Genomic DNA, 24,323 nt, shown 5'->3' with positions numbered 1-24,323 from the left:
GTTTTTTTGGGGCGGGGGTAAGGAGGGGGATTATATGCACCATGATTGTATAGCACTGAAAATTTAGTCTGGTTCAATTATCCTTTCACAATGAGAAAAGCTAGGAACCATTGTGAGTCCATATTTGGAAATTTTGGTACTCTGTTCCATATTTGCTTAATTTGTTGTACTCTGTGCCTACCGGATTGTGGTCTAGCCCAAGTAGTAAAGTGATTGGTCTTCTATTAAGTTAGATGATGCTGAGTGTAAATTATGAGTGACTTTTACTGTAGATGTGCCCCTCACAGCCTTGTATCTTAGCTAAAAATAATCTATAAAAATCATTCTCCAAACTAAAAACAAATAAAATATATACCTCTATATAATCGTGGTACTCTGTAATCCTTATAGGCAATATAAGGCAACCGAAGTGGGGGCATCTGAAAGAGTTGCACAAAGAGATAAAACTATGTGAAGCTGCTCTACTCTATGGAGACGTGAATACCATTTCACTGGGCCAAGGCCTTGAGGTTGGTCATTCAATTGAATATTTTTCTATAACAAGATTAATACATTATGACATTGCAAATAAACATTTATTTCTTGCAAGGGAGTGTCATTTTAAAAGCTGTTGAGATGGACCCCTCTGTTTTTTTTTCTTTTTCCCTAGATTCACTCTTTTTCTCCGCTATTTCTCATCCTTTTTCATAGCCATGTACAAGTGAATTTCCGTCTTCTTGTTTTTTTTAAAGTTAGAGATTAAGAAATTGAAATTGTTTTTTTTAAAGTTCAAGATATAAAAAAAAAAAATTGAAATTGTCATAAAAATCTAAAGAATTATAAAGAATTATGAACTATTTATCAAGCTCATTTCTATAATGTCAAACATTTTTGTCTAAAATTTGATAATAAATAAAGATAATGGCCAAAACATAAATCATAAATCATATAATGGTATTAAGCTTTCTGAATAAGAAGAGCTCATTGCACCAAAATTCACCATACAACCAACTTTCCCTTTTATCCCACAGTTGGGAATACCTCTTTGTAATTTCTTCCATGTCTACCATAGACATTGCCATCACTTCTATATTAGTGTTCTCTCTAGTTCCTATATTTCTTATTGGACAACCAAAAATTCTTACTTTCTGAAGTGTCTTCAGATCCATATAACTCTCTGGTAATATATTTAATGTTGTACATGCCATTATAGTAAATATTTTAAGTGAAGCCATTGCACCTTTCTCTATTACAGGCAACTCCTTTAATGTAGGTAGCCAAGCAAGAGAAAATGTTTCCAGAAGAGGAAATGCTCCTTTGTGACCAAATTCTGTTGGAAACTTACTTACTCTAGGACATTCAATGATCTCCAATTGCCTCAAACCCTTGAGTTTATGTAGATGTGGAAGTTCTTCCAAGAAATGACAACCAGAAAATTTAAGATAGCCCAAATATTGAAAGTCATAAAAATTATAATCCATTTTAACCAAGTGAAAGTATTCTAATAATACCAGTCTTCTCAATTTTGACATGTTTCTTATATCGTTGGGTAGAATTTCCAGCTTCAATGTGAGGGAGTTCATTTGAGTCATCTTTCCCAGTGTGTCCTCACTAATAATTTCCCCATTATTTTGTAGTTGTAATGTTTTAAGTTGTGTTAAACTTGCCAAATTGTTGATAGAAGCTGTTTTTTTTTTCCATCTGGTATCCTTATCTTTCTTCCAAAGAACCTTGCAACCGTAAGTTTCCAAATGCTCCAAAGAGGTAAGCCCTGAGATACTGGGAGGTAGAAATTGCAGATCTCTACATCCCTCCAAGCTTAATTTCCTTAAAGATCTCAACATATGGATGGCGGACGGTAATTCTTGGATGGCAGAATAGGAAAGATCAAGGATCTCCAGATTTACAAGACTAGTAAAAGATGCAGGTAAAACCTATTGATGGGTATGTGTCTTAAACCCAAACATATTAGTTGCTCCAAACACCCAAAACTCTTTGGCAATGATTTCAATGACGTTCCACTTAAAGAGAACGCCTTAAGGGATATCATACTCCTGACACCCTTGTTGGGATCTTTGTTAAATATGGATTTCCACTGAGAAGCAATGAGCATATTTGTGTAGACGATGTGATTAAGCCGAATGCGGCCCAAACACTCATTTTCATTCACAGCTGTCAAACCCTTACCCACACGGCAGTAGAAATTTTCTTCCTCCTCTGCGATTCGGATTGCCATATCACGCAGGGAGTCATGCACCCTGAAACAGAGTACTTGCCCATCAAAGTCTCTCATCATTGGCTCGATCAAACAACGATCTGCTAAAATGTTGAGATAATATCTTCCCAGCTTGAATGGATCATAAGCGGGTCGATGCTCATGTTCCAACGTCTTCTTGGCAAGTAAGCCTTCCCCTATCCATACCTGAATCGCCAACTGGACATGAACGACTGCGTCTTCCAAGATGTTTGCAGCTACACATAAAAAGCACAATTGCAGGTCAGCATCCTCATAGCCGAGTGCATCATAACTCAACCTAACACAATTGTACACACTGTCCACGTTTGGCAGCCTTTGGACAGCCCATTCCCACTGTTGTGGATGAGTACTCCTGGCCATTGCCCTGCCAACCACTTTGATAGCGAGGGGAAGCCCTCTGCACCTTTTACACACAAGCTTGGCTTTTCCCTCTTCTATGTTTGCTGGCAGATTTCCATATAAAAAGCACAATTGCAGGTCAGCATCCTCATAGCCGAGTGCATCATAACTCAACCTAACACAATTGTATACAGTGTCCACGTTTGGCAGCCTTTGGACAACCCATTCCCACTGTTGTGGATGAGTACTTCCGGCCATTGCCCTGCCAACCACTTTGATAGCGAGGGGAAGCCCTCTGCACCTTTTACACACAAGCTTGGCTTTTCCCTCTTCTATGTTTGCTGGCAGATTTCCATTATTATATGGAAAAGTGTGACAAGAAAACAACATCCAACTCTCATCTTCTGACAAATCCTCCATTGTTATTGTGTATTTATCTGCGACACCTGTTTTTAAGAGTGCAACGCGATCCCTGGAACTGACAATGACTTTGGAGGTGGAGTGGTTCCTTACAGGGCACAGTACACCTAATTCCTCTAACAATTCTGCAGCATTCCATCCCCATACATCATCTAAGAACAGAATAAGCCCGGTGCTCTGGTGCACTGTCTGATTCAACCATTGCTTTACCTCTTCTTCGTTCATATTTTCGCCCAAATTTACCTTTTTTTGTGTGGCTATTTGGGTACGGAGTGCATTTCTAAGACTTTTAAAAGAGGGACTTTGGGAAAGAGTGAGCCAAAGTAATAAACCATCCTTAGAATTACTGCGTACCTTTTGGCTATTGAAGAGCGTCTTCAAAAGAAGAGTTTTTTCGGAACTTTTCGATAATTGAAAATGCTTTATCCTGTCCCACTATAAGGGGCTCTTTGATCAATTTCATCTTTGCAGAGCCTGTTGGAACAACTGGGCCATGGGAAGTACTTGAAGAAGAATTTCATCTTTGCAAAGCCTGTTGGAACAACAGGGCCATGGGAAGTACTTGAAGAAGAAGAGCTCATTGCACCAAAATTCACCATACAACCAACTTTCCCTTTTATCCCACAATTGGGAATATCTCTTTGTAATTTCTGCCATGTCTACCATAGACATTGCCATCACTTCTACATTAGTGTTCTCTCTAGTTCCTATATTTCTTATTGGACAACCAAAAATTCTTACTTTCTGAAGTGTCTTCAGATCCATATAACTCTCTGGTAATATATTTAATGTTGTACATGCCATTATAGTAAATATTTTAAGTGAAGCCATTGCACCTTTCTCTATTACAGGAAACTCCTTTAATGTAGGTAGCCAAGCAAGAGAAAATGTTTCCAGAAGAGGAAATGCTCCTTTGCGACCAAATTTTGTTGGAAACAAACTTATTCTAGGACTTTCAATGATCTCCAATTGCCTCAAACCCTTGAGTTTATGTAGATGTGGAAGTTCTTCCAAGAAATGACAACCAACAAATTTAAGATAGCCCAAATATTGAAAGTCATAAAAATTATAATCCATTTTAACCAAGTGAAAGTATTCTAATAATACCAGTCTTCTCAATTTTGACATGTTTCTTATATCGTTGGGTAGAATTTCCAGCTTTATGAGTGACAATGTGAGGGAGTTCATTTGAGTCATCTTTCCCAGTGTGCCATCACTAATAATTTCCTCATTATTTTGTAGTTGTAATGTTTTAAGTTGTGTTAAACTTGCCAATTTGTTGATAGAAGCTGTTTTTTTTCCATCTGGTATCCTTATCTTTCTTCCAAAAAAGCCTTGCAACCATAAGTTTCCAAATGCTCCAAAGAGGTAAGCCCTGAGATACAGGGAGGTAGAAATTGCAGATCTCTACATCCCTCCAAGATTAATTTCCTTAAAGATCACAGCATATGGATGGCGGACGGTAATTCTTGGATGGCAGAATAGGAAAGATCAAGGATCTCCAGATTTACAAGACTGGTAAAAGATGCAGGTAACGTATTGATGGGCATGTGTCTTAAACCCAAATATATTAGCTGCTCCAAACACCCAATACTCTTTGGCAATGATTTCAATGACGTCCCACTTAAAGAGAACGCCTTAAGGGAGATCATACTCCTGATCACCCTTGTTGGGATCTTTGTTAAATATGGATTTCCACTGAGAAGCAATGAGCATATTTGTGTAGACGATGTGATTAGGGGAAAGAAGTCAATCTGTTCTCGCTCAACAAAAGCCGAATGCGGCCCAAACACTCATTTTCATTCACAGCTGTCAAACCATTACCCACACGGCAGTAGAAATTTTCTTCCTCCTCTGCGATTCGGATTGCCATATCACGCAGGGAGTCATGCACCCTGAAACAGAGTACTTGCCCATCAAAGTCTCTCATCATTGGCTCGATCAAACAACGATCTGCTAAAATGTTGAGATAATATCTTCCCAGCTCGAATGGATCATAAGCGGGTCGATGCTCATGTTCCAACGTCTTCTTGGCAAGTAAGCCTTCCCCTATCCATACCTGAATCGCCAACTAGACATGAACGACTACGTCTTCCAAGATGTTTGCAGCTACACATAAAAAGCATAATTGCAGGTCAGCATCCTCATAGCCGAGTGCATCATAACTCAACCTAACAAAATTGTACACATTGTCCACGTTTGGCAGCCTTTGGACAACCCATTCTCACTGTTGTGGATGAGTACTCCCGGCCATTGCCCTGCCAACCACTTTGATAGCGAGGGGAAGACCTCTGCACCTTTTACACACAAGCTTGGCTTTTCCCTCTTCTATGTTTGCTGGCAGATTTCCATATAAATAGCACAATTGCAGGTCAGCATCCTCATAGTCGAGTGCATCATAACTCAACCTAACACAATTGTACACACTGTCCATGTTTGGCAGCCTTTGGACAACCCATTCCCACTGTTGTGGATGAGTACTCCCGACCATTGCCCTGCCAACCACTTTGATAGCGAGGGGAAGCCCTCTGCACCTTTTACACACAAGCTTGGCTTTTCCCTCTTCTATGTTTGCTGGCAGATTTCCATTATTATATGGAAAAGTGTGACAAGCAAACAACTTCCAACTCTCATCTTCCGACAAGTCCTCCATTGTTATTGTGTATTTATCTGCGACACCTGTTTTTAAGAGTGCAACGCGAACCCTGGAACTGACAATGACTTTGGAGGTGGAGTGGTTCCTTACAGGGCACAGTACACCTAATTCCTCTAACAATTCTGCAGCATTGCATCCCCATACATCATCTAAGAACAGAATAAACCCGGTGCTCTGTCGCCCAAATTTACATTTTTTGTGTGGCTATTTGGGTACGGAGTGCATTTCTAAGACTTGTAAAAGAGGGACTTTGGGAAACAGTGAGCCAAAGTAATAAACCATCCTTAGAATTACTGCGTACCTTTTGGCTATTGAAGAGCGTCTTCAAAAGAAGAGTTTTTCCGGATCCACCCTTGTCAACAACACCAGCTTTTCGAGAATCGAAAATGCTTTATCCTGTCCCACTATAAGGGGCTCTTCGATCAATTTCATCTTTGCAGAGCCTGTTGGAACAACAGGGCCATGGGAAGTACTTGAAGAAGAAGAGCTCATTGCACCAAAATTCACCATACAACCAACTTTCCCTTTTATCTCACAATTGGGAATATCTCTTTGTAATTTCTTCCATGTCTACCATAGACATTGCCATCACTTCTACATTAGTGTTCTCTCTAGTTCCTATATTTCTTATTGGACAACCAAAAATTCTTACTTTCTGAAGTGTCTTCAGATCCATATAACTCTCTGGTAATATATTTAATGTTGTACGTGCCATTATATTAAATATTTTAAGTGAAGCCATTGCACCTTTCTCTATTACAGGCAACTCCTTTAATGTAGGTAGCCAAGCAAGAGAAAATGTTTCCAGAAGAGGAAATGCTCCTTTGTGACCAAATTCTGTTGGAAACAAACTTACTCTAGGACATTCAATGATCTCCAATTGCCTCAAACCCTTGAGTTTATGTAGATCCAGCATGCCAGGGTTGATTAAATTTCGAAAGTCAATTAAATAGTCAAAAGTTTTAAAGCTGTTGACTAGATTTGTAGAGTAAGTGAAATAGTCAAAAGGCGCTTTAAGTGACTGCCAGAATCAAAGGTTGTTTCCGAATGAGCACGAGCTAGCAGAGCCGCCCGTGATATTTCCGGAGGCGTTTATCGAGGCAGAGGAATTGCCTGGACCGCCAAAAGTGGTCGGAATCTGGCAAAAAAATTTCAAAAAATTTCATAAATCCTTCACTTTGAAGATATTCCCGTTGGAATCTCCCTGAAACATAACATATGATAAAAAAAACATCAATAAAGAAACAAAATTACATAAACTTTTGACTTCTTTCTTCTATGCTATTGTTTCTCAACATTGCCTTACAGCGTTTTCTTTGCAACATGTGGTGCAAATGCTAGTATAAATATTTGAGATTTATAACTTAAAGACCCATTATTTATCTTTGTTTAACTATATTAACAAATATATATAAAATTTCGTAAATATATATAAAAGAATATGCTTACTAGAAGGTCTCATATATTGTTAGATTAAAATATTTTAATATTGCGATGAGAATGCACATATCTATAATCAAAATGGTCGTTATAAATTTCGTAAGTATATATAAAAGAATATGCTTAGAAGGCCTCATATATTGTTAGATTAAAATATTTTAATATTGCGATGAGAATGCACATATCTATAATCGAAATGGTTGTTGGGTATTCATATTGGCATGCACATGTCTATAATTGAAATGGTTGTTGGGTATTCATATTGGCATGCACATGTCTATAATTGAAATGGTTGTTGGGTATTCATAGTGGTTTTTCATAGATGGACCAATAGTGTAACAATGATGGTATGCAATCAATGCAATCAAACAATGAGACAATGATTTCACATATAAACTAAGCACACACATTACAATTAATTAAGCAAATGTGTCATAGTGTAGATCCAATTCATATAACTAGCATGTTAATTAAACTGTGCATTTTCATGTGATTGATGCATAATACTTCAATGAGCTTCTACCATTGTTCATAACCTCTAGATCAAACTTATATTCTTCAAATTACCAAATGGGAGTGCATGTTAGTTTAAGTCTTAACAAGGCTTACAAACAGGTTAAATGGGAAAAAAACACTCTTACTCAACTTGGGTTTATGTTCCATGAGTAGTTGTCAACTTATCCTATTGATTCCTCATTTCTTTTCCTTCTTGTTTTGTATTCTTCTATTTCCTTCCATCTCCTTTCATTTTCTCATTTTTTTTCTCTTCTTTCTAAGAGTCATCCGACCAAGCTTCTTCCTAAAGAAAATGTTTTCCCAATTAATTATATATTCTATTAAACCTCTAATAACATCCACCAAATAACTATGGCCAAATATTTACAAACACACAAAGGGGTGCCCTTCAATTCACCATGGCACAGTGTCCCTGGCGGCCTTTTTTCACTATTCATGGTCTTCTACTTTAATTAAAAGTATGTAATATGACTCCATTTATTTATTTATTTTGCTTCTTCCTCAACTAGGAAACCCCTTTTTCTCCTTTCGTGTTGAGGTCCCTTACTCCTTTATAAAACCTTTTTTATAATTAAAATTTAACTAACCAATACATTGATAACATGTTTTTTAAATAGAGTGAGTCGAGGGTCAGGTTTATTCATCCTTACCAATTATGCACACTGGTTGTTTAGGCCCAACTAGCCGAATAACTCACATAATCGAGGTCGGGAGTCAAATTTCAAAGGTTATTTAGGTTCAGATCCTTTCTTGACACTTAATTCTTTGCCTCGACTACACAAATTCGTCAAAAAACTCCATGAATATTTTTTTTCTTTTGTTTAATCAAGGTATTTCAATGGAAAATGTTTCCCCCATTCCACGTTCAATTAAATTATATAAAATGTATGAGAGTGATTGCTCACCAATCTGCAATGGGTTCAACAAAACTAACTGGTGCTTCAATCTAATAAACAAAAGTCAACGCGCTCAACAATGCAAGTACAAGGATTCGTTATTCAATCAAAGTTATATATAGACACCTCATTCATAATGGAAATCAAAACAATGTGCTATGAGAAGGAACATTACTTGGGATACTAACAGAGAAGAAAAATCCTTCTATTATTCTTCTCTCCTCACTCTCACACGCCTGAGGCCTTTGGACACACGCAGACACAAGCACATAAATAATCTTCAAAATGGAAAAAGGAGATATTGGTTAATATCAACCTCCCTAAAAGCGACAACTGGGCTTCTCTAGAAGCTTTCTACTAATAATCGAAATAGCTATCCCAGAAAAAGGGACATGTAAATAAATAGAAAAATAACATTTTGGTGTTGCTATCCAACAAGGTACACCTAACCAAAATAAACAACAAATATTTACATAAGGTTTTTTTTTTGGAAAAACAAAATATGGAGTAATGCTCCTGCATCAAATTCCCTCAAAAAAACAACTTCATGGACTCATATCCATGAGGTCTGCAATAATGCTACCATGTTTCAAGATCTATCCTTCTCTCATCCAAACTGCTTCTCCAGTTGGAAGACCCTTCCACTTGACTAGATACTCGTAATAATTTTTGTTTCTAGTCTTTTTTATGAGCTTTTGGTCAAGAATCACCTCCATCTCCATCTTTTAGTTTGTAGGTAGTTGAGCTTCTCATTAAATCTTCTATTGTTCATCTTGGTTCTCTATTCTAAACTCCTTATAAGGGAACAACTATGCAACGTTAAATATAAGAGAAATTCCTATATCAGGGTGTAACTCAATCTCATAAGAATTTGTTGAGAACTTTCTCAAGACTTTGCAAGGATCAATTTTCTTTAAGTCTAGTTTATTATATTCACACTTTGGGAACCTTTCCTTCCATGGATGAGCTAAAACCAGATCTCCAACTTCAAAATTTACCTCCCTTCGCTTGAGGTCAATTCTCTATTTGTACCTAAGATTACTTCCATGTAGTTGTCCTTTGACCTGCTCATGGATCATTTGCATAGTTGTAGCAAAGTATTCTGCATCAACACTTCAAATTTCCTCTTTTCCCAATTTTTTGAGTTTAGAAATACGCCTCAGATGCATACCATACACAATTTGGAAAGGGATTTTTCCTATACTTCTATTAGGAGAATCATTATAGGAAAACTCAACTTGTGGGATAACTTGATCCCATTGTTTATTATGCTCATTAACTAAACACCTTAGAAAATTTCCCAAACTTATATTAACCACTTCAATCTGCCTACCTGTTTAGGGATGGTAGGTTGAACTATAGGTTAAGTTTGTTCCCAATTTCTTCCATAAGGTCCTCCAAAAATGCCCAACAAATTTTGTGTCTTAGTCTGAGACTATACTCCTACGAAGTCCATGCAGTCTTATTACTTCCTTGAAAAACAAATTAGTAATGCGAGTAGCATAATTTGTCTTTGAACATGGTATAAAGTGTGCCATATTAGAAAATCTATCGACTACTACAAAAATTAAATAATTGTTTCTCTGAGTTCTAGGCAAACCCAAAACAAAATCCATACTTATGGCTTCCCAAGGCCTGTTGGGTATGGGAAGTGGCTGATATAGCCCTACATTTTGTTGTCTCCCTTTAGCATGCTAGAAAATTCTACACCTGTCCACAAATTTTTTGGCATCTATCCTCATACTCGACTAATAATAATAATAATAACTTAATTGTGAACATGTCTTGTCATGGCCAAAATGACTAGCTAGTTCTACATTGTGCTTCTCTTTTAATAGATTATCTCTCATCGACCCTATTGGGATGAATAACTTGCTTCCCTTAAACAACATTCCTTCCTTGGACCAAATATTCAAGCCATGGACTTCGATCTCTGACCACTGGAATTTCACAAGCTTCATAAATTTCCTTGAAATATGAATCTTCCTTGTACAATTCTTGGAGGTGTTCATACCCCAAAGTATTGACTTGTAGCTCCTACAAAACCAAACATATCCTACCCCCACCATCATCAACTTTATTAGCATTTCCATTAATATGTTTCAAAACAAAAGAAGTTTCTCATATATTTTTCCAAAATCTTTGGCATGTCTTTGGTTCATCTTGTCTTGTCTGGTTATGAATTGTAATGCATGATTATCTATGTACATAAGGTAATGGCCCCACTTTTCGAGGGATTTAATTACTGCATAAAATTCATTGTTGTAAGTAGAATAATTCTTCTTGGTCTCATTTAATTTCTCAATGAAGCATGCAACTGGCTTATCATCTTGGGTAAGAACAACTCCAATAGTCGTTCCACTGGCATCACACTTCATCTGAAAAGGATTTTGGAAATCAGGCAAAACCAAAATTGGTTTCTCTGTTATTTTCTCCTTCAAAATTTGGAATTCCTATTTTGTTGCTTCTATCCATTTAAAATGTTGTTGCTCCTTAATAGTTTCCACTATCAGTGCACAAATGTAGCTAAAATTTTGAATTGACTTTCAATAAAATATAGCCAACTCATGGAAGCTTCTCACTTCATGGATATTTGTTGGAGAAGGCCAATCTTCAATGGCTTTTACTTCTTCAGGGTCCATTTTCACTGCTTTAGAAGAAATCACAAACCCAAAATAAATTAATTATGTCTTAAGAAAATAACACTTTTTTTAGATTTATTAAAAGTTTTTCTTGTAGCAATTTCCTCAATGCCAATTTTAAAAATCTGAGACATTCTTCCTTGGTTTTGTTGTACACAAGGATATCATCTAAGTAAACAATCATGAAAATAAAAATGAATTATTTGAGTACTTCTTTCATGAGCCTCATAAAAGTGATGGGGGCATTGGTTAAGCCAAAAGGCATAACTAGCCATTCATACAAGCCATCATTTGTTTTGAAGGTTGTCTTCCACTCATCCCCTTCTCTCATTCTGATTTGCTGATATCCACTCTTTAAATCTATTTTTGAAAAATATCTAGCACCACTAATACAATCCATTGTATTGTCCATGTGGGGAAAAGGGAATCTATACCTGATGGTTATTTTGTTGATGGCTTTGGAATCAATGCACATTCGCTAACCTCCATCTTTCTTTGGGCTCAAGATTGTCGGTACAACACATGACCTCCATCTTTATTTCGTCAAAAAAATGCAACTTTTCCACACCAATTGGAATATTTTTGGGCCATGTAGTAACCAAGGATGGAATAAAGGTAAACATGGAAAAGATCAAAGTAATTTTGTATCTAAAGCCCCCAGTTAATAAAAACAGATCAAAATATTTTTGGGTCACACTAGATACCACATGAAGTCTATAAGGAATTACTCTAACATTACTTGTCCAATGGATGAATTACTGAAGAAGGGTGTTCCATATATATGGACAACATAATGCGAGAAATTGTTCCAGTTCTTGAAGAAGAAGTTGGTTGTTGCATCTATTTTAAAATTCCCTGACTAGTCTAAAAAATTTCATCTTCATGTTGATTCTTCTAATGTGGCAGTCGAGGCTATTTTAGCACAACCAAGAAATGAGTCTATAGACCATGCTAATGCATATGCTAGTTCGAATTTAAATAAGGCCAAAATAAATTAATCTACAACTAAAAGAGAAGTGTTTGCCATGATCTTTGCACTTTAGAAATTATGTCATTATCTCCTTGCTAACCCTTTCATATTTTTTACAGATCACCAAAATCTAAGATATCTTGTTAATAAGTTGGTCCATCAAGGAAGGATCCGTTGATGGCTATTATTATTTTAAAAATTCGAGTTTGAAGTCATTGTGTGACCCAGTAAGAAGAATGTTTAGCTTGACATATATTCTAAATGGAAACAAGGGAGGAGTCAACAAACCTAAATGAAGACTTACCAGATGCTAACCTATTTAAAGTATAAGCAATTCCTTCAGAGTTTGAAAAAATTTCACAATTTCCACACATAGGGAAGGCACTTAATGGACTAATAGAAAATAATAAGAAGAATATCTTAGCATTTAAAGTGATGCAATTTCATTAATAAATGGTCAATAATATTAGCTAGGAGCAAATGGGGTACTCATATAGTGTGCATTGGAACATGAAAGGGAAGCCATTATCAATGAAGTACATAAACGAGAATTAGGTGGACATTATCAAAGTGACACAACGGCAAGGAAGATTCTTTAGGTAGGATTATGGAGGCCGACTCTATTTTTGGATTATCAGGTGCAACTCCAAAAATGTGATATACTGTTGGGTCCCTATAATACTAGTGATTACCCCATTACTATTGTAATTTTACCCCTTATTAATATTTTTGTGCCCCTATTATCCCCATATTGTTATTACTGTGCCCCATAAAATCCCTCTATTGTTATTTTTGTGGCTTTATATTATTATTGTTAGGTCGACTGGGTTATATTGTGACTCTTTAGACTCCTATATATAGAAAGGAGGTTTTGTCATTTGTATCATCCAAGAATTGTTCATTTATGTAATGTAAAGGAGGTTTCCCCCTCGAAGAGGCTAAATTCTAAGGCGTTGATCTATCTTTTCTATCTTTTCTCGAGCTGGTTTCATAACATTTGGTATCAGAGCTTTGGATTCTAGGGTTTCGTTGCTCCAAACAGGTCATCGTGGCATTTTCACTATAACATTTTTTTGCGACGTTTCAAAGTTGCAAAAAAAACCCATTTGAGAAGAAATTGCATTGAACCTTAGGTCCGAATTTCAGAGCTTTTCACGCTATATTTGCAGAGATATGATCTGAGGAATTTGGTCTTTTTGCAGACTCCTGAATTACATTCCAAACAGGTGACCTTGGGAAAATCATCATAACTTTCTCTCTGGGGATCGGATTGAAATTTCATAAGAAGGTACAAAAAGAGGTCGGACTATAGTTTCTTGTATGCATTTTTCAGATCCAAAGGTTGAAGTAGTGACTCGTGGCACGTCTTACAAGTTCGCTCTACTGAACTAGTCTATAATCAAGTCACTGTGGGAGATTCCGCATAACTCTTCCTTGGAGAATCCAATTTGGGTCAGACTTGTGGCATTGGAAAGAGGACACAGAGGGCTACTACATATCACAATTTCAGAACTGGATGATTTGAATGTACAAAGATACATCAGAGGCAATATCGAGCTCCTACAAAGTGAAAAAAGGTGTGTAGATTCTTTTAAATTTTTGCTTAAGATTGGTTTGAAATTTATTTTGAAGGAATTCAAAGGGAATAGTAGAGCATTATTATCGGTAACTGATGCCCCAAGGAAAGAAAATGCAAACACCTAGTAAGGAACCTAAAAGCTCTAGCATGACTCATGAAGAAGAGGAAGAAATGCAACATGATATATCAAAATTACAAGACCAAGTGCAACAACTGTCCCTTGCACAAAAAGGAACAGAATCTAAGATGGATGGTTTAAAGAAAGATGTAGAAGCTAAGATGGATGGTTTAAAGAAAGGTGTAGAAGCTAAGATGGAATGTTTAAAGAAAGGCGTAGAAGCTAAGATGATTGACGTGGAAGCTAAGATGGATGATTTGAAGACAAACATGGAAGATTTGAAGACAGATTTGAAGACGGATTTAACAAAGTTTCTACAAGAAATGCTTACTAATGGTGAAAGGGTAGTAAAGGAAACTCATATGAGAACAAAAGAAATGTTAATCATGATTTCATAGACTCTAATGTTGGATCGAAGACCCACCATATTCCAAAAATCGATATGAGGAAGTTTGATTGTAAGGATCCCGCAACATGGATATTACAGATGGAGCAATTTTTTGATCTCAATAATGTGAAAAACACACAAAAGGTACGTATTGCAACTTTAATATTGGAACCAAATTAGTTTGTATGGTATCAATGGCTTTGCTCTTGTAAACAATTAATCACTTGGGAAATTTGTACGGAAGAATTGATAGCACATTATGAGGATACAAAAAGCAACACTTTCTTTAGCCAATTGATAAGTCTCAAACAAAAGGGTTCAATAATGGAGCACATTGAGGAGTTCCAAAAATTGAACATAAGAGTAAAAAATATTCCAGAGGAGCATAGGATTGATGTGTTCATAGGGTCTTTAAAGAATAATATCCAACATGATGTTCGCCTTTGGGAACCTGATTCATTAGAGAAGGCATTCAGGTTAGCAAGAAAAATGGAAAGCAAAATTATGGCAACCAGGAAGCATACCACTCACAACTATAAAGACGGAAGTGTTGTTGCCCCTAGTCTTCCACAACCTATAAGGTTGACACCACAACAATTGGAAGAAAAAAGAGAAAAAGGGCTTTGTTACAGTTGTGATAGCAAATACACTAAATTTCATAAGTGTGCTGAGAAGAAATTATTCTACATAGATTGTGAAGAGGAAGAAGAAAAGGAGCAAGAAGGGTCAAAAGAAGAGGATATACTCCAAGAAAAAAGCCTAGATAAAGAAGAAATGAATCCGACCATATCTTGTAATGCATTGGCGAGAATTACCACTCCTCAAACCATCAAGATAGAAGGACAAATCAAGAAGAAAAAGGTAATAGTGTTGATTGATTCAGGAAGTACCCACAATTTTATTCATTGTAAGGTAGCAAAAGAATTCAATTGCTTCTTATATCCAGCACCAGAGTGTCAAGTGATGGTTGCAAATGGAGGAACTATAAATTTCTTTGGAAAGTGCCATAATATCAAGCTATCCATGGGAGAATATGTATTGACTAGCCCAATGCTTTCCATTCCAATGGGAGGTGCTGATGTTGTACTAGGAGTCCAATGGCTACAATCCTTGGGTACAATATCTTTTAATTTCAAGAACTTTTCATCAAATTTTCTACGGAAGGAAAGGAATTTGAATTAAGGGGTATTACAGGGAAACCAGGAAAGATAATCAACTCTAATGGTATGACAAAGCTTCTAAAAAAGGAACAAAGAGGTGTAATTGCACAATTATGTTCGCTAGATGTTTCCACATCGGAATCATCTATTTCTCCAGATCTCAAAAAAGTCCTGGACAATCATTCCAAGGTATTTGAGACTCCCAAAGGTCTCCCACCTATGCGTGATCATGATCATGCTATTCATCTGATTCCAGGAAGTGTTCCTCCAAACATTAGGCCGTACAGATATCCCTATGCCCAAAAGAGTGAAATTGAATGTATGGTTGCAGAAATGCTAGAGGCTGGTATAATTCAATCGAGTCAAAGTTCTTTCTCTGCTCCAGTAGTATTGGTGCACAAGAAGGATGGATCATGGCGCATGTGTCCGGATTATAGGGAGCTCAACAAGCTCACTATAAAAGATAAGTTTCCCATTCCTGTCATTGATGAATTACTGGATGAATTGCATGGATCAATTTACTTCACCAAGTTGGATCTTCATTCAGGATATCATCAAATCATAATGAAGATTGAAGACATTCCGAAAATAGCATTTAGAACTCATGAGGGTCATTATGAATTTTTGGTCATGCCTTTTGGCCTTACCAATGCACCTTCAACATTTCAATGTTTGATGAATTAAATCTTCAAACCATTCCTTAGAAAATTTGTGTTAGTATTTTTTGATGATATACTAATCCACAGCAAGTCTTGGAAGGATCATGTTGAACATGTTGACAGGGTGCTACAACTATTGGAGGAAAAACAATTATATGCAAAAAGATCCAAATGTTTCTTTGGAGTACAAGAGGTGGAATATCTGGGTCATATTGTATCTCACGAAGGGGTTAAGGTAGACCCTAGCAAAATTAAAGCCATTAAGGAATGAAAAATTCCCACATCCATAAAGCATCTGCGAGGATTTCTCGGGTTGACAGGGTATTATCGCAAGTTTGTTAAGAATTATGAGAGAATAGCAGCACCTCTAACAACATTATTGAATAAAGATGCATTTTCATGGACTTCAGAAGCAAAAAGGGCCTTCGAACATCTTAAAGAGGCAATGTGCCAAGCACCGGTCTTAGCTACACCGGACTTCACCAAAACCTTTATTGTGGAATGTGATGCTTCAGGAAATGGAATTGGTGCCGTTATAATGCAAGATGAAAGACCCATTGCTTTTGAAAGTCGTCCAATCAAGGGAAAGTTCTTACACAAAGCTATTTATGAGAAGGAAATGTTGGCAATACTCCATGCACTTAAGAAATGACGACCCTACCTAATGGGAAGACACTTCAAGGTAAAAACGGATCATGATAGCCTTAAATACATTTTAGAAAAAATATTATCCTCTGAAGAGCAACAAAAGTGGGTCACAAAGGTGTTGGTTATGACTTTGAAATCATCTACAAAAAAGGGAAGCAAAATGTGGTGGCAGATGCACTCTCAAGAAAGGATGAGGATGTGGAAGCATTGTTGTGCACCATTTCTATTATCCAACCAGATTGGATAAACGAAGCAAGGGAGGAATGGAAGAATGACGAAGAAGTTTGGGCACTATTCCAGTACGTCTGATACATTTAGCTGGCAAAATGATTCGTTATGGTACAAAGATCGCTTATACCTCTGTAAGAATTCCCAGCTAAAGCAAAAGATTCTTATGGAATTGCACACTTCTCCCTTAGGAGGGCACTCAAGATTTTTAGAAACTTACCACAGGGTTAAGAAGGAATTTTTTTGGGATGGCCTTAAATTAGATATTCAAAAGTTTGTGGCGGAATGTTTGGTTTGCCAACAAAATAAAGTTGAAACAATTAAGACACCAGGTCTATTACAACCTTTATCCATTCCAAGCCAACGTTGGGAGGAGGTTTCAATGGATTTTATCACAAGTTTACCCAAGTCCGAGGGAAAGAGTGTCATCATGGTGGTAGTTGACAGACTTACCAAGTATGCACACTTTTGTGCATTATCACATCCATTTAAATTCAGTACAGTTTCTACTGCATTTATGGAAACAATTCAAAAGCTACATGGAAACCCAAAGATTATTGTAAGTGACAGAGATCCCATTTTCACTGGAAATTTTTGGACAGAATTATTTTCTTGTCTTGGTACTCAGTTAGCTCATAGCTCATCTTATCATCCTCAATTTGATGGGCAAACTGAGATAGTAAACAAATGTTTGGAAGGATATCCTCGTTGCTTTGTATCTGATAAACAGACACAATGGGTCAAATGGTTGCCTCTGGCTGAATGGTGGTATAACACTTCCTTCCATACAACAACAAAAATGACCCCATTTATGGCACTTTATGGGTATCAGCCACCATCCATCACATCATATTTAAGAGAAAATTCTAAGGTTTAGGCAGTGGAACATCACATCAAACATCAACAACAAGTCCTCCAACTCTTAAAGGATAACCTCGTGTTGGCACAGAATAGAATGAAACAATAGGCAGATCAACATCGTAGCGAAAGAAGTTTTGATGTAGGTGATTGGGTATTCCTACGGCTACAACCATATAAGCAAATGTACCTCAAGCAAGCTAAGAAGGATAATAAATTATCACCAAAGTATTATGGTCCATACAAGGTGTCGCAAAAGATTGGTACTGTGGCATACAAATTGGAGCTTCCTGCAGCTTCTCGATTGCACCCAGTTTTCCATGTTTCATGTTTAAAGAAGGTTATAGGCGACAAGCTCCCAGTTCAAACAATATTGCCAGAACTTGACGAGGAAGGAAAAATTATATTGGAACCGGAAGCAGTCACAGAAACAAGAACTCGACAGCTACGAAATCGATCAATTTCGGAGTATCTTATCAAGTGGAAGAAATTATCCGCTGAAGATTCCACATAGGAGGATGAGAATTTTATACAGAAGTATCCAAAACTACTCAAGCATTGAGGACAACACTTTTTTGAAGGAGAGGGGCATGTTGGGTCCCTATAATACTAGTGATTACCCCATTACTATTGTAATTGTACCCCTTATTAATATTGTTGTGCCCCTATTATCCCCATATTGTTATTACTGTGCCCCATAGAATCCCTCTATTGTTATTTTTGTGGCTTTATATTATTATTGTTAGGTCAGCTAGGTTATATTGTGACTCCTTAGACTCCTATATATAGAAAGGAGGTTTTGTCATTTGTATCATCCAAGAATTGTTCATTTATGTAATGTAAAGGAGGTTGCCCCTCGAAGAGGCTAAATTCTAAGGCGTTGATCTATCTTTTCCACCTTTTCTCGAGCTGGTTTCATAACATATATGTGAAAGATCATGTTGACTGTTAGCAAAGAATCATATGCCACTTCACTCAATAAACCCAACACTACCTTTTGAGATTTGGGAAATTGAATTTGTCGGGCCATTTCACAAAATAGCTAGATGGATGGGAACAAATATATTATAACATCAATGGAGTATTTAACGAAGTGAGCAGAAGCAAAGCTAGTCGAGTCATTCACAAAGGAAGTAACAACTAAATTTATCTATGAGAATATACTAACACGATTTTAACAGATGTCCCCTAACTATAATCAATGCGAGGGAATTCATTTTTTCAATGCTATAATCTAGAAGTTGATGCAAAAACTCAATATTGAGCATAGAAAAACCACTACTTACCACCCATAAGAAAATGAGTTGTAGATTCATTTAATAAAACATTTCATAAAGGACTAACCAAAATATGCAACCATGACAAAGATGATTTGGATATGATAAAATACTACTTTTCTTGTGTGCATATCACATGGCATAAAATCAATCGACTGAGTTTACACCATTAAAATTGGTTTATGGGAAAAGGCATTCGTACCACTCCACTACATGTCAAATATTGCAAGTGTGTCGACTATCCTAAAATATAATAAAAATGATAAAAATAAGTGACTTCATCAATTGCAATGCTTAGAAAAAGATAGACTTCTTGTGCTTCACCAACAACAAGTTAGTAAGAGTCAATAAAAAGCATGGCATGATAGAAATCTGCAGACCAAGAACTTAAAAGTTGGAGACTTAATTTTTCTTTATGACAATCAGAGGAAGGGAAAGCCTAAAAAATTGGAAATTGCATGGCTTGGACACTTTGTCATTGAAGAGATATGTTCTTCAAGGGACTTGAAATTAAATACATTACCAAGGAATCTATTTAAATCACTTTTCAATGGTTCTCGACTTAAAAAGTATATCTCTTGATAAATATTGGCATGTGATTAGTGAAAACCTCTATAAGGCACTAATCATATGGGTTGGTCTGAAAACCACATTGTGGAAAACTAAGCTAACCAATTAAATGTATATTAGTATCCTTTTATTTAGTTATGTCATTAAATACTCTAAGTTAGTAAGTTAGTAGTAGTTTCAAAATCTTGGTAAAAGAATAATTGTACTAGTAAAATATAAGGTTATTAAGGAAAGAAATCATCAGAATGAAGAAACAAGCCTACATAAAAATGGAGTAAGGATCGAATTTGAGGAAATATCTAAATAAAAAGGCAGAGGAAACAAAATCATCATGAAAGAAGAGAAAAATGACAAATGGAATTCATAGAACATCATCACAGAGAAACCGGCTCGACTAGACGAAATAAAGATCAAATTAGAAGTTGCACTAACCAACTAACCAACTCGACTGAAAGCATCAATGTTAGACATCAAGTTGATGATATTGAACAAAGGAATCCATTCGACTAGACTAATGGAAAATAAGAAATACAAAAAAGTGAAAGATGGAAAAATCAAATGGATATATTCGATCATCATGCCTTTAAATCTGAATCAACTACCAAATCTAAAAAAGTAATTGAGCTATGTGCATCGCACGAGTTGAAAAATATGCTAAATTCAAGAGTTATTGTGACAAGACAATTTCAAACGGAGCCTGAGGTCGAAATCAATGCAACATTTAATTCGAAAACTATAAACACGAACATATGCGCAATATTTCTTGTTAGTTTTCTTGAAATCTCACCAGACAGAGCGACCAAGTTTGCAGAAATTTCAGAGTTACCGAGTCCAATTATTTCTAATCCTGAACTGCTTGAATTTTTGAGAACAAAGGAATTTCAAGAAGACTTCAAAATGGGAAAGAAGCGAGTGCATTTTCAGGAACGGAATGTCACTATAGAACCAAGAACAAAGGATTGGTTTGACCAGGTGACTACAACATAGTTACAGATTCAAATCAGTAATATCAGATAAGAAAAAATTAATGATCCTTCTTGGGGAAAACATAGCGAGACATATATGAAATGGAAAAGGTCAATAATGTGTGGATCATGCAGACTAAAATTTTACACCTAGTGGACATCCAAGGCATCCTGAGTGCTCCACTAGTCACAAAAGTACATGGGATGAAGGAAGAAGCTGCTAAATATATTGTTAGTTGTTATCAAAATGAAATTTTGTGGTTAGAAAAACCACTAACTATTTCGGTGACTGCAATTTACAACATTGTCGGCCTACCATACTGTGGAGACAAAATCCCAAAGAGAGTCAACATGACTACTTGGATCTGGAAGTTTACAGGTAGGACGATAGAAAAGAACTCCAAGGGTTTAATCATCGGCCAAGTACATGACTTGCAGACCAAATAGGCATGCATTATTGTCACCCTATGCCTTAAGCCAAAAGGAAGAGGATTTTATTAAGCATGCTTGAAGTAATTGGGAAAACTATGGATACTAGGAAAGTATACAATTGGGCACAACATGTCGCTGACATTATTAAATCCAACTGCCAAGAATGTGAAAATTCAAGTAAGACTATTTGATTCCCAACATTATTAATTTGGCTAGTCATGACACAAGTCTCCCCGGTTAGAGAAACGACATTCACCTATAAGTCAGACCCACTCATGAATAAATTAAAGATATTTTCACATGGGTGGTTGAGGAAACCACAGTTGGTTAGCCCCCATGAAATATTCAGAAGTTGGTTACTAAATATGAAGTTGGTCTCCAATAGATGGAGGGTTACCCACCATATCCAACATTTGTTACCTACTATGTTGTATATTCAGTTGTGCCTAGACACAACCAAGGTTTTGTATGTTGACTCTAATGACGTCGATCCCTAGGAACTCCCATACCAACTTACTGTTGATCAAATATTTGCAGAACTAAGTTGACAAACTAATATCGTGTTCCCACTTTCATCACCATCCAGAGAGTCCCATATAGATGTAATCCTACTGTTATCATATGCAAATTAGGAAGAGGAAAAAGAGGTAGAGTTATACCTAGGACCCTTTAAAGTTGACTTATCAATGCCTTGTGAGAATCTCCTTAAAATCCTACAGGTAGAGAAGCACATAGTTCAACCCAAGTCGAAAAGCCAGCAATCAGGATAATCTGGAAAGTATCTTTTATAGACATTAGGTTTGAAGATCCTCAGATGCAGAACATACTAGATTACCTTGCAAAATAGGTCCTAGAGGACACTGAAGCAAAAGGAAAAGCAATGAAGAAGACAAGGAGATGATAAGTTCATCTATTGGACCCAATATTTTACAATTTTTAGGTCAAGATAAGGATATATTTATTAAAACATTCAAGCAAAATCTAATGTATGAGTAACATGCCCATGTAAAACAATAATTGACTCAGTCGACCACACCAAAGAAAACTCCAACCTGACAACAAACTCAAGGTCAATCTAGTAGGGCGAGGAAGAAAAATAACAAATCCTAGAAATCGACCTATCTTATAATTCACCTCCCATCTCTCCAACACCTATTACTAAGGAAGTACATGGTGGATATGGGTAGAATACTTAGGTTGACATATAGAATATTAAGGTCAACACAAAAACAACTCCACCGATCGATACACAAGTTATTCCACAAGTCGACACAAAACCCTTTCACTTTAAAAGAGCTTTTCATCTCAAGAAATTTGATCCCTATCGATGCTTGGTAGATCCAAAGTTGAGATGGATCTAGGTTGGTTTAATTATTATTTATAATTAAACTATTCTTTTGTTGGTCAAAATAGCATCATTATATTATCACCAATGAAATCAAGAGTAAAAAAATAGACTACACAACCCCCTTGGCTTCACTACATCCAGAGGTAAGATCAGGGGTGCCAGAGATAGTAGAATATTTAATCATACAATCGATATTTTTGATAGTATTCCAAGCCTTACATAACAAAAAGACAACAAAAAAGTCAAAGAACCTGAGATAATCATGTTATGAAGTGTGGTAAGGAGGAAGTCTAGGAGGAACTACTGGGAAGTCGTCCCACTCATGGATATGAAAGTCAATGTGCTCTACTCAGGCCTCCAAATCATGCAACAAGTCATTGATGCATCTCTTGTTCTAGCAGATGCTCTCGAGAAGCTCGAGAGTCTCATTGAGGCAGAATTGAATGTCATTAATGTAGGCCACCAATTCATTTCAGTCTTCATAACAATTCTCTCTCATGATGTCCAGGTTGGCCTGGATGCCTCTTAGTTGATCTTCAATGGTTTCTAGCGAGGCTGAGCCTCCACTCTTCCGGGTGAACGTCTGCAATCATGAGCAACCTCACCTACCCATTCTCCAATGACTTCATCCTCTGAAGTTGATCTTGAGTTGCTAATTTTACAACCAACATGGCCATGATGCCTACCTCCACAACGAAAACGCCCACTTTGACGGGGCATGGATGGCCGCACCCAAAGACCACTAACAAAAATTACCAAAGAAGACTCAGGTGCCCAAGAGGAGTCAACTGCCTGCACATGCCTAAGCATACATGAAAAATGCCACAATTGGCCCAATATGGCTTCATAGTTATGTCGAAAATAGGTCTCCCAAGGAATCTACACAATTAATGCTTCTTCAATGCCCCTAGATGACCTTATTACTCTAGTAGTCCACCACCATACCAAGGGAGGGCTAGCAGTAATGCTCAGCTCAAAAGCACAAAACTGCACACCTAGAGGCTGACCCCATACCACAATAGGTGCAACCAGGAAAAAACTAACGAGGGAATTGTAGGTTTCCCCATTACCAGTTACACCCCCACCCTTCTGGAATTTTCCAGAGGGACAAAATAAAAGATAGAGCCACCACACACCTTGATTATCCTTCATAGATTTGTCTTCAGAATAAGAGTGTTTCCATATACAAGTCCACCCCCTCCACAGGACAATGACAACGTCACCTTACTAGCCACCACCAGAAACAACAACACAAAGAAATACCAAAGCCAAATGTATTCTATTTCATGGAGACCGTCGAGTACCCACTAGCCTAGAGCATCCCTCCTTCGGCGACACCTGGGGTTCCACCTCATGTAACCAACCTTAACACACCTAAGAAGAGATAAACTTCCAAATGAACCAGGATCCATGTAAAAGCACATAAGTCTGTCGGAGAAGCCACAATAACAAAGTTCAAGAACTCCATAGAAATCCAACTACCCCATGGCCTTGGCAAGATCACTTTCCCTTCAACACTCTCGTCCACCACCCTACACGCTGAGTTCATTGCCCAAGATGCAACATCTGTTACACTGTCGTCACTACATAATATAACAACAAGAGGCGAGTCTGGAGAGTTCACCCATCTTTCAGCCCATCGCATCACATTAAACCCCATCATGCCATCACCTACCGCATTTCTCATGGGGCAAACTCCGAGGTGGTCCGACCAAGTGTTTGGTCACCTCCATAAGGGGATTTATAATTAATTATAATTATTAATATATATATATATAATTATTAATTTCATGTTTTTTATTATATTAATTTTATTTTTATTGGGTCAAAATGTTAAAGATTTCAACATCTCTACTATAACGGGATTTAATAAAATATAATATTACAATATTATATGTTACCCAATATTTATTACCACCCCCACCCAATAAACATTTGTTAGGGGGGAATACTAATTAAAATGTAATATTATTGCATT

The 24,323-nt window shown here is 36.8% G+C and overlaps 1 protein-coding gene across 1 annotated transcript; it reads right to left on the bottom strand.

The window, feature by feature from the left end:
- Window positions 1-1,882: 1,882 nt before the first annotated feature.
- On the bottom strand, window positions 1,883-3,220 carry LOC149218555 (putative disease resistance protein At1g61300). Its single transcript, XM_089386585.1, has one exon. It carries the CDS (start codon window positions 3,218-3,220, stop codon window positions 1,883-1,885), a length of 1,338 nt encoding a protein of 445 aa, XP_089242711.1.
- Window positions 3,221-24,323: the final 21,103 nt, after the last annotated feature.

The sequence above is a fragment of the Pinus tabuliformis genome, chromosome Q (assembly GCF_031772625.1).
Source record: "Pinus tabuliformis cultivar Carrire ecotype Pingquan chromosome Q, CPIR1, whole genome shotgun sequence".
Lineage (NCBI taxonomy): Eukaryota > Viridiplantae > Streptophyta > Pinopsida > Pinales > Pinaceae > Pinus > Pinus tabuliformis.
The sequence above is the reverse complement of the archived record's forward strand: the minus strand, read 5'-3'. Positions and strand labels throughout refer to the sequence as shown.